The 12,663-nt window shown below is 37.7% G+C and overlaps 1 protein-coding gene across 5 annotated transcripts in view; it reads left to right on the top strand.

The window, feature by feature from the left end:
• Positions 1-12,663, top strand: part of UBP27 (ubiquitin-specific protease 27) — a 180,505-nt gene that overhangs the window by 82,143 nt on the left and 85,699 nt on the right. For 3 of the 5 annotated variants that reach the window (XM_089800317.1, XM_089800321.1, XM_089800318.1), the window contains one exon: positions 7,662-7,785. In XM_089800317.1, the coding sequence (XP_089656443.1) occupies positions 7,662-7,785 (124 nt within the window). The remainder of the gene's footprint in view (positions 1-7,661; positions 7,786-12,663) is intronic. The other 2 variants (XM_089800319.1, XM_089800320.1) reach the window with 1 other exon arrangement.

A 12,663-nucleotide genomic window follows, 5' to 3' on the forward strand; every position in this document is an offset into this window, starting at 1 on the left:
CAAAACAACGTGGGTACATAGCAAGTACCACAGAATAAAAAGTAGCAATGGCAGGACCAAAGGAAAAATTGCCGAAGTTCAATAGTGATGGGACGACAGATCTAATTAGACACTGCAAAACATGTTAAACAATATGGATGACGAATGGTGTAACGGACCAGGATGACTGGGTCTGACAGTTCTTAGCGACCCTATGGGGTGTAGCGATTGATTGGTTTTCGAATGCCGATCCGCATAGATTAAGTACATGGATAGAAGTCAGGAAGTCATAGCAGAGTTCCGACTACTAAGGGACAATAATGAAATTGTGGCAGAAATATACAGTATGAAGTAGGGAAAGAATGAAACGATCCATTTATATGCAAGAAGGCTGAAAGAGTTGGTGGGGAAGATGGAGAGCCCACCGGTGGATGGATTAGAGAAAAGATGGTTTGTTGAAGGGCTAGGACCGACACTAAAGAGGAAGATGAAAATTTTACCTCCAACATCGTACATAGATGCGTATAATCAGGCAATGGATCTAGAGAGTGAGCAGAAAATGAGCAAAAGGAAGCATAAATCTTCAAACTTGGAAGATTCATCTTCCGAAAGTAGCAGCAACAACAAAGAATCAAGTAAAAAGGTACGAGCGTTGCAGAACGATATGCTATAGATGGTGGAATTTAAAAATCTAAAAAAGAATCCTAATTTGGTGAAGGGGGAATTGTGGCGTATAGAGTGTGAGGAGGGCCACCCAAAGGGCTCCTACTTGAGAAAACAAGATTGCAATAGTTGCTAGATTGTGGGACATTCCACCAAGGAATGATCGTTCAATATAAAGACGAAGGGACACTAACAAGTGTTACTAACACAGGATGTATTTACCTCAGGAGTAGGAACAAACACGAACAATGACACAACCTCGGGAGGATACCATAATAATAACCAGTGCGGATGAGGTGGTAATAATAATAAAAATGGAGGCTGAAGTTAGATACAGTACGACTCAAGTGGACGGCCGATGATACAATGCCGTGCATGCAACCTTTGGGGGCATTTTGCCAGAGACTGTACCACAGAGGAAACACTACAGTTGTGTAGATGATGTGGTCTGGGAGACCACGAGGATTCAAAATGCCCAAAGCAAGAAGTGAACTTGTTAAGCATTGAAACATACGAGGAGGAGACACTAGCCATTACTCGTGAACAAGCAAAGAAGGTAATGTACTTAGATGCAGAGGAAGAAAAGAAGAGGTTTTAGCAAGCACTAACAGAGTTGGAAAAACAAATGGAAACAAAAAAATTACAAATAGAAGACACTATCGACACCTTGAAGAGGAACCTGGTAGAACAAAATATTATAAGGCAGGTAATGCAAATGGAAGTTCCTATGAAATTAAATGACCTTACAATGCCTCAGTTGTGAACGACAATACTGAACATGACACCACTCCCGAAAGCAACGGAAGAGACAAGAAAGAATGGCAGCGGAGTGACTACAATAGACCCAATGTTACTGACACTCACTACGGGAAGACATCCGGCAGTAGTAGAGATGGGTATCTTGGGAACTGTACTCACGGACACAATCGTAGACGAAGGGTCAGGAGTAAATGTACTACTAGAGGATATATGGAAAAAGTTGGGACAACCTACGTTGTGGCCACCTACATTTCAACTACTCACTACCGATTAGCACGGGATCAAGCCCTTAGGGACCCTAATGGCACAGCTTGTAACCATCGGGACACAACCATTCTTATTGGATTTCATGGTTATTCTATTAAAAAGTAAAAGGTATGATGTCATCCTTGGATGGGGCTGGGTGGTATAGGCAAAGGTGAAACATAATTGGAAATGAAATACCCTGTCCATGGAATGCGGATGCCAAAGATTTGTAATTGACTTACACACACAGATGATAGGTGAGGAGGCAACATCGTCAGATTCTGAAGGTGAAGGTGGAGGGGACACTGAGGGGAAGAAGAGAATGGAACTTGATGAAGAGCGAGTATTGAGACTAGAAGGAGGGTCTAACGATGATGAGTTGGACTCAATGAATGGCCTACTCCATTGGCAAATGGAGGACTACGAGCTCTTTCTGAGCTATAAAATGTTAAGGGTTGACAAAGATAATAAAGGAGAGGAAAATGAATGTCCGAAGGAATATAGAGAAGCGAAAGAAGGAAAGGTGGTTACAACTGAAGCTGAAGGAAAGAACATACCATATGGCTAGTACAAGAGGAAGAACATATCGTATGAACCCAACAAAAGGAAAGATTCAACCATACGGTACATGGTGAGTAGACCACGTGAAAAGAAAATGTTACACCGCACCACGGATTTAGTAGAAAATTGCTGGTAGCAAGGAAAACACATTGTAACAAAGAGGAAGGACTTAAAAAAAACTTCACTAGTATGGAGTGAAGGTTCTAGAATCAAGAATATAGTTATTAACGATAAGGAGTGGCAGCTGACGCAATTCATGGTACCAAGTTTAAAAAACACGATCGAAAACAAGCCAGGATATATGGAAAGCTTGAGGGAAATACTATATAATTTAAATAAACTTGATGAGCATCGACTGCAGGCACAATGTGCTACAAAAGTTACACCTAACAAGTGTAAGGCACTTGAAGTATAATAGATCTCAACCTGGCCAACTAGTGTTGAAGTATAATGGGTGCAATGAGATTAGACCAAGCAATTTTAAAATAAAGTGGGTCAGGCATTATAATATCTACGAAGTGGGCGATAACGGAGCAATAAAATTATGGACACTCGATGGGAAGGAAATGCTTGATGCAGTGAATGAGTCGAAGTTAAAAATCTATCATGAAAGAAACAATGCGCCTCTGCCGACAAACAATTGAGAGAAGAAATAATGTATATATGTAAAATAAATAAGTGTAAATAATGTGTAAGTAAAAAATTCTCATAGTATCACCGTTGAGGAGGAAGCAAACAAGTAAATACTAAAGCGAAAAATCATAACATGCTAATATAACAATGAGATAAAGTCATGGAAAAGTATTGTACGATTAGTAAGATGAGGAAAAGGTACCGTATGACCACAAATGGAAAGAAAATGATACCGTATGACCATCACTTGAAGGGAAGAATATATTGTACCGTCATTACTAGAAGGAAAGGCATACCATATAGATATATAAGAAGCATTTGGCATTGTACGGATGGGGGGAAGCATGAGAAGTTGATACTGTATGGATGTGAAGACAAGCCAAGATGAAAAGATTGCCGTATGACTTGGTACGGTGAGCATAAATCAAGCATGAGCATATCGTACGAGGTTGGTAGATGTTGTATGACCTGTACGAATGAGGAAGAAGAAGAAAAGGTCAATCTGAAGGAGAGGTTATAGTATTGTACGATTTGCAAGGCTACCGTACACCATACGACTATTAGGAGAGGAGTAAATCCCGTACGGACAAGGAGTGCAATGTATCGATATGGAGTACGATTAGCGTACGGATTACAGAGCAGGTATATGATACACCACACGACTATTAGATAAAAATTGACGCTGTATTGCCATTAGCTAGCAGAAGTTCATCGTACAAAATCACTTGAAGGGAAGGAGGTTGTCGTACACCATACGGTAAGTGCAGAGAAGTTTTAAAACATTGCATGGTCGTACGATGTAAATTGATACAAAGGACGACCACCGTACGGGCATAGAAGAAGGGTGATAGCAGGTTCTAAAAAAAAATCTTGACAAATCAAAACAGTTCACAATGAATAACGCATGGTACCGAAGGGAAAGACATAAACAGGTAGTAAAGAAAACATAAGCGGTTGGAACAAAGGGTATGGGATCGGAAGAAAATCACAAAAATGGTGTGTTCCATGGACTTTTGTGTGGGTTTGAGGGTGCTAATTTGGTCTTGAGGTTGCTGATTTGGACTTGCCCCTTGACCCCATTGGCACCCTAGACCCCCTGTTAGTCTAGTTATCAGTCTTGGGAAGTGTGACTAGTTAATGAGATCTGGAGCTGCTACAGGCATGGATTGTCCATCTACTAGAGGTGGAGAGAGCACAGGAGCAAGCTTTTTGAGAGGGGTGCTACGCTTTGAGGCACTCGGAGTAGATGTTGGATGTGAGGTTGTCTTGATTGATGCATAGAGAGCTCAAGAGGCGCTGACCATCTAATTGGAGGTAGTAGAGCGACACTTGGCTCAGCATATCCAGGAGTTGGAAATAGACAAGACGACATGGGTGGCTATCAAGGTCAGATTGGCTAGGGAGACAATATTGTGTTAGCAGAGGCTACAGAGGCAATGTGGTTTTGGAGACCAATTTGGTGTAGGCACGGGAGGAGTGTGAATGTGATGTGATAGAAAAAATCTATCCTGTTATAGTTAGTCACAGTTAATGTATTCCATTTTGTTAATCTGTCTCAGTAATTTTGTAGTTGTCGTCCACAGACGACATTATTTTTTTGGGCGGTTGATGTTGTCAGTAAATTCTATATTGTAGCCGACAGGTAGAATTGTATCCAAAAGGGTGCATGATTGTTGAGTCACCCCTTCGGGAAAGTATATGTACACTGTCCAGAAGAGACTATCGAGACATCATCATAATCATATTGTAAGCATTGGAGTGCATGTTGCGTATATGAATAAAGTATTTGTTTTGTGTCATATCTTACTATACTACATGCTATAAGTATCCGTTTACCCTGTACAGTAAACAACAAACAGCAATGGACCATATAACTCTTTTTACCTTCCTCAAATGGAACCCTACCCAAAAGTGTCATTAAATTTCTCCCTTGGATGTATGAGCACCAAAAGAATGGTGCATTAATTTCCAGGTATTACAAATAAAAAATGAAATAGGTAAACTCTCATGGGAAAAGGGAAGTTGACACTATAGGGAATTCAAGGAATGTAACTAGGTAGATGGACTCCAAGCTTAATGGCAGGCCAATTTTTTTGAATTTGTCCACATGAAGTGAGGAAGATAAATGATGTTTAGTGGCTTAGGAGCAATGTCCATATATCAGACTGCCAAGGTAACAAAATTTGTGAGTCCTTTCTCTATGTCAAAAGTTATGTTGCTGCAAGTTGAAAAACAGCCTTTGATTCCACATGTTACAATACATAACTACACCATTATGTTGTTGCAACTAGTCTTGCAGCTGAGCAACTTGGATCTTTACTCTTTCTATCCTCAACACTGGCCTGTCCACTTCGTCATCACAAGCAATATCCTATGCACTATTTTTGCGTGAATCTTCTTACACATATCTAGGGTATCTGATGAATGATGATTTTGCAATTGCTGAGCAGGTTATCTGCTGAAACTCTCTGTACATTGTTTCTTATACACTTTGGTGCCAAGTAAATTCCAATCCTTTTCTCTCTTTGCTACAGCAAGTAATTCATCTTTTAATGCAAAATCACTTTCTCCATAAATTTCTACTTCTTGGTGGATGTCTGAGAATCCAAAATTTTCCCACTCTACACCATTTACTGTTTCACCTTGTGTACATTTCTTACTAGCAACTTTTTAAAATATATTGCACAACAGTTGTGTATTCTTTGGTATAGTTTTAGGCTCAACTCTGAATGCATGATAAATTCAAATAATTTGTCAACTTATTCTCCTTCTCCATCCATTTCTTCACCAGTATCTTCATCTTCCTATTCCACTGCTTCAACTTCTCCTTCAATCTCACTATCTTTTCTGTCACATGTGTGGTCTCTTCTTTGTGATTTCTCAAGGACCTTCATTCACATGTGCATCTCTCTCCCAACTTCGATCATGCTCTCCTATTTCCCTGCAACATCTACCACTGCAATCTCTGCTGCTCTTCTTTAGTGCATCTTTCTCTCCTGTCTCTCTTCCCTTATTGCTGCAACTCTTCTAGTTGCAATCCTACACAGGGATATATTCTCTCACACACACTTTGTTAGAATTTTGCTAATCTCAATATGCCCTCCTTCACAGAGGTATACTCCACTCTAATACCACACCTAATGCATCACAGAGGCTGGAGACCCAACTTGATAGGGTTTGCACACAAGGCAACCTAAGACAGAGTCACAAACACATGAAACAATGCCTAAACAGAATACTTCTCTGTACATCAGCTTACAACAATACGCACTATGACAGACTCTTTGATGATGGAAGTCACATGTAGTAGTACAACTACAAACACATCAAACAATTGCTCAACTTAATCACCACCATAAAATGTGATTTACAGTAGTATTTGATACAGATCACCACCTGCAGCAAACACTAGCACTAACCAACAAGATACCAAAACTCATGGTGTAGATACACTCTACAAAATATGATCCATGGATGTTGCATGCAACTCTACAAGGCTTTGCTAGACCTTTATGATTATTACAAGTAACATAATTCCACTTACATGAGTTTACTGGCGACTAAAATTACATAGGAGACTGTTGGATACAATTCTTTTTGCTTGATGAACTTGTTTCAAAAACATTTCCTTGTCAAAATTTAACTTGTCCCTTGTGACTTAGTTTTTACCCACTTATGGGTTTGGTGATTTTGGGGATGATTTTTTCCATATTTACTAGAAGACTCTTATCTTGCCCCTTGATTCTTTTTTCCCATATCAGAAACATGTCCTTGTCTTGGACTCCTATATGAAGATGTCTACGAACATTAGGAGACTCTAATTGAAGTTCCTTTGCAACTCCTATATGTCTCCCATAAGCATCCCTTGAAAATAAGGAACACTTCCAATAGAGATTTCTCAAATATGTACATTAATTACATTGGATTTTCTAAATGTGCTGATATGTGGTTGAGAAATTATAAAAGAACTAAACAAATACACTCTCACATTTGCAATTGTGCATTCTTTTATTTAAAATTTACAAGTTTTTTTGGTGGTAGAAGATTTCCTTATGAAATCCCAAAGAGGTAAGAACATGAAATAAAACAATAATAAGGCTCGAGAGGTGTACATGCTTTGAAGTTTTATAAATTAATTGAAAAAATAGTCATCTTCAAGGTCACCCATACTATGTTTTAAAATTAATGGGATTCCACTCATTTCTTTGTAATCTTGAGTTAATTATGGTTTTCATTTTTTCTTTCTTTCATCAAGATGATTATCCAATATAATTAATATATGTCACTACCTCACCTTTATCTTTAATTTAAGCATTTTACTATTTGACATTTTTTAAAGATATCAATTGATATATGTAGAGCTGTCTCTGACCTTCCTTGAAAATGGCATACAAGTGCCTGTCCCCATCTTCTGTACCAGTGCTAATAACCATCTCCTGGGAAACATGATTTTCCATTTTCCTGGTAAGTTTATATTCTATGTTATCTCTAATTGGGTGCCATTTCTAATTTAACATAGATGAAGCCACGATGGAGTATTACATCTATTATCTTGATGTTCTAGGAACATTGCCAATGTATATCATTATTCTGGGCTTTTTTCTGTCAAAGATACTGAAATATCATCATTTCTTTGATACTTTTGAGCATTATGCTTAGTTTATTATAAATGTCAAAGGCATAATTCCGCAGATAAATTTTCCTTTTATTCATGAATGAAGAAATTTAGGAGATACATTGATTTTATTCAAACTGTTTGATCTATCATAGCAATTTTAACCTTGAGGTGTATTTACTAGCTATGTCATAGATGTATACAGGCACTGGCTAGTTCTTATTTCTTCCAATCGTTCATTGATAGCTGTGTTCAAATAAGTGAGAAATCAATGGAGGAGAATGCTGAATTTATGCCTCTTGCAGCTGCAATTTCTATATTGTTGGAAGGTAACACCTGTTAACCTATTTTTTAATCATATGGTAGGAATCTATAGCATTGAGAAAGATAAAAGAAATGCATAATAGAGAACTCATGTCTTGTAAGGTAAAAAGTCATAATTAATAAATATCTTACCAAGAAGAAATCTTAAATATAGTATTTTTCCAGCTGGAGCTGCTGTACAACAATTTATCAAGATATTTTCTTCGGTATTGGAATACAAAAGTAGTTTCATAAGTGTAATGAAATTTTTTCAAAATTTGATGCACGTGTTTTAAATACTATTGAAAGGAGGTAACATGGATTACCATGCTACATTGACAGTACAAAGATTTAACCTAGTTAGAAAAAGGGTCCAAGGTAATACCTAAGCAAGAAATCACAAGAATTGCAAACTCTAATAGTAATTGTAGAATTCTATGCTTATCTGTTAGTGATCTCATTATCCATATTACACAATGCTTGATACTAATTGGCCAAATTATATAGCTAACTCTTATTTCCTGGCTTGCACAACAAACTAATTTCTTAATTAATCAAAATAAAAATAGCTAATATTCTATGGAATGCCTAATAGTTTAAGAAAGTTCCATTAAAATTGTGAGAATTTCACCACACCAACATCTCTACTTAAGTACAGCTTAGGAAATGTCTAACAAATAGGGAGGCTAAAATCTTTGATAGGGGTCTTGTTGTGAGGTTCTCACACCATTGCCTCAAAATTTTGGGGACCCCCTTTTTTTCGATTGCATTGGCAATAATTTTTGAACTTGTCCAAAAAATTTCCGATCATAGAAAATTTTGAGTCTTGGATGCCTTCAGGCCAGGAGGGAGAGAGTTAGATTTATTTTCACCCGGTTTCAACTTGATTTTCTAGAACGACCAATTTCATTCTTAGGTCGAACAAATTTTAAAGAACAACACTTTGCAGGATAAAATTGTAAATTTTGTACTTAGACCATTTTTTTTGAAAATTTGGATACAATTGTGTAAATTTGAATAATTTTCAAAAAATAAACTTTTGTTAGATTTAAGTTATTTGGAAAATCTTGAATTTTTTCAGTGAGAATTAATTTTGTGATGATGGAATCAAACAGGAAAATCGATTTTAGACTCTAGAGAGATGATTTATTTTTGTTAAAAAAAAATAAAAATAAAATTGCATAGCAAAATCAATTTGGATTAAATTGCAAAAATTGGCTTTAAATGGATTAAATTTGCCTTGAAGATTTTAGAGTCTTTAAAGAGATTAGTAATTTAAAATTGAAAAGATCAATTTTGGCAAGCCAAAATCCGATTTTTAATGATATATTAATTACTAAATCATCATTAAATGGAAACATTTAGTATCTCCGAGACATTATTTACTATTTTTGCAATCTTGGTCTAATGGGCAATTTGAAAAAGTAAATTTCATCTTGGAAAAATTAATTTTGGGCTAAGCATTTAATTGGGGGTCAAATTTGTGTTCTAATTAATATTTTTTTTGCTCCTAGGGTCCTAGTTGGCCAGCTAAAAAGGGCAAGCAAATGGGGTATAAGAGGAAGTCCTTTCACCTTTTCTCTTCATTCCTCATTCCTCCTCTTCATGGTATTTGGCGATTTTGACTTGGAGCAGATTTCCTTGTGTTTGAGAAATTTTGAAAGGGCAGATTGGCATTATTTTTGCCGAGTTTCTTCATGGTAGAGAGCTCCCATGCTTGGTGATTTTCTTTGTGGGGTAGATCTGCACTCTATATTGGTGATTTTTCATGATTAAAGGTAAATTTCCCATGTTTGACAATTTTCTCTAGAGCAGATCAAATTTCCCATTCTTGGCTTTTTTTTGGCAAAAGAAGACATTTTCAGAATTGCAAAGCTGGAGGGCAGATTTGTTATTGTTCAAGTCTGATTTTATATTTGCTAGAGGGCTGTGATTTTTTTTCTTGCCTTAGCTGATTTTTGAGGTCTGATCTTACATCTTCTAGAGGCTGCGATTTCTCCCAAGGCTGGATGATTTTTGGTTGAAAAAAGAAAACAATGAATAAAGTTTGATTTGTAGCACGTGCATGGACAATTTCAAGTGGGCCAAATTTTGATTTTTTCAGCTACAGCATCAAGATTTGCAAAGGATTTGAAATTCTTACGTCTGATCCTAAATTTCAAAAGAAGACCTGGCCATTGGTAAAGATAAGTTCAAATCATTTAGAGTTGAAAGGGGTCTTTTAGCGGATTTCTCTCTTTTACTCTTGTCTGGTTTTGTTTCCTTTGTTTATTGCATTCATCATCCACCACTTCATCATCCCATCCTAGGTTGAAGATTGGAGATTGATAAGGGTAGAATCTATGATAGGACATTTGATGAGGTAGAAATAAGATAGACCAACTTAGGAATGAAGTTGGGAGATATAAGTGGTCCATCCTAAGGCATGAAGAGGCATAAATAAGTGTTAGTCCCATCCTAGGTTGAAAATTGGAGATTGATAAGTGTAGTGATAGGACTTGGCGAGACAAAAATAAGTGTAGAATCTATCGATAGAAAGAAGGTTGGAGATCGATAAGGGTAGTCCATATCACTTAGAACGAAGGGGCAGAAATAAGTGTTTAGGATGGTAGATGTTAGTGCAAGCAAGAACCCTAAGAGAATAAATACTAAGAAAGACATAGAGGATATGATGCCCAAAACAACTTTCTTCTCGAAAATGAGGTGAATAACCGATACCAATGTCGGTACAGTAAATATGATATAGGTAAAGGACAAACTAAAAGAAGGACAATATCCCATGGCAAAGAAGATATATAGAAGTGGAATTGTACACGCAACAGTCTTTCCTCCTACTTTGCCTTGTCCAGAATTGGTTATGGAGTGCGTATCCAGGTTTGATCTGATCAGTAAATTCATCATTTTTGATGAAGGGAAGAGGTTGTTGGCCAATATTGGCGGACAGGCGATTGAAGAAGCATTTAACATTCCACAGTACAAGAGCATGACGGTGGTGATGATGGATCAGGTAGCCAAATCATTTCAGGATAACCAGGAAGCTTATTTCACACATCTAAAATAGGATTGGCTAAATGAGGGAAAGAAATGAGTAACTAGATCATCAAGGCTTATAGTGGCAGATTTCAAATCAGAATATGGCGATCTCATTGTGCTTCTCAGTCGGATCATGGGCCTAGCACAAGGTATGCAATTCCAAAATTGGTTGTACTTCTTTATTGATGAAATTGAAAAAGGAAAAAGAAGATTTGATTGGGCCAGGATCATAAGCGAGGATCTAGAGCTGCAACTTAGAACCGTATAAAACCAAAAGCAATTCTACATAAGATCCTATCTGTTTTACCTAATTGCTAGATTGTATAAAAGTTCGGGACTTAAGGCCTTAGGAGAAATTGGCAATGGGCCGGGGCAATATTTGGTGCATGAATGCTATCCACAGCTTCATTTGCACAACAACAAGGATTACAAGATGTTTTGTGATGCCTTTGCCATGAAGATAGTAAGGGTATTAAAAGGGACGCCTATTAGGAGACTCTCATTAGAAGCAGAAGCAAAGATAAATAAATATGGGAATTGGTTTATCCAATTTTCGCAATTCACCTATATTAGAGTAGCAAGAAGCACAGTTTGTCCCAAGAGGCTTCCAAGATACCCACCCGACAAGGTAGTTTTGATGGAATTGGCTAGGCAACTTGAGCATTATCATAGAACAATGAGAAACAAAGGTAAGACAGGGATTACTTTCTCATTCGGTATTGGCAATGATAGTTGCCCCAATCAGGTTGCCTTTGCAGCTGTGGAGAAGGAATCGGAATGGTATCATCTAGGATGGTACAGAGCAAAGCAAGGATTCGATCCTAATGGTCTTATCAAGGTATCTCATGGAAATGCGTTTAAACATGTTCCTGCTATTGAAGACTTTTGGGCCAATGCGAAGGATGACTTTCATGTGAGAAAGCTAGCTTTCTCAAGGTTGTCAGTGAACATGCTGAGAGATATCAAATGGAGAGGCCTTGATATTCCCAATCAACTGGAAGATGACAGAAATGTGTTGAGAGAAGATTATGATACCGTAGAAGGAACAAAGTTGAATCCAGTAGATTGGGATGATCATCAAGATCCTTCCTTGGAGGCAGTTACAAGAGCAGTTGATTTGCTTACTGAGTCATGGTACAATGAAAGATTAAGGAAGCTAAAAAGTCAAAAGATTTGCCTTACTTATGAGAAGATGAAGCCAAAAGAAGGTCCAACATAATCAGTCGGACAAAAGGGTGAAAGTAGTTGTCGGCAACAGGAAGTAGTTAGAAGCAAGAAAAGAGCTTTGGAGGTTGAGAAGAGCACAACACATCTAGAACCTCCAACAAAGAGACAACATGCGGTACCATCAAGGGAAAGTATAATTGAGGCTAGAGGCCAAGAAGATAACACAAGTTAACAAAGGATCGCGATAGAGGTGAGCTCTAATTTAGAGTCAAGTGGTTACAGTAATAGCACCGTGTACTCTCCTCTCTTAGAAAATCAGCGTGGAGATGACATGGCAGTTACTAGTGAAGAAGGAGATGGGAAGATTGATATTGAGGCAATAAGTCAGGCACCCGAGGCCGTTGGTGATGCTCTGTTAGTCGAACCAAATCCAGATTTGGGGAGATGCACTGCACCACTATGGTTAAGGCAAATGCTTATGCCAAGAGGCGAGGTAGTAACTGCTCGAACAGTCGAAGATATCCAAGGACTAATAGAAAAGGGTGATAGTGAGAACCAAAAAAAAATGGCAAAAACACTGGCAAAGGTAATCAGGAGCGACAATGAAGGTCACCAAAAGGTTTAGATTGCTATACCAACAGTCAGCAAGGCATTAGATGAGATTGCGGCCCAGGAATATGAGATAGTGGAGCACAACTTGGGAA

This window comes from Cupressus sempervirens, chromosome 9 (assembly GCF_028749045.1).
Source record: "Cupressus sempervirens isolate cs-2001-9-10 chromosome 9, ASM2874904v1, whole genome shotgun sequence".
Classification (NCBI taxonomy): Eukaryota; Viridiplantae; Streptophyta; class Pinopsida; order Cupressales; family Cupressaceae; genus Cupressus; species Cupressus sempervirens.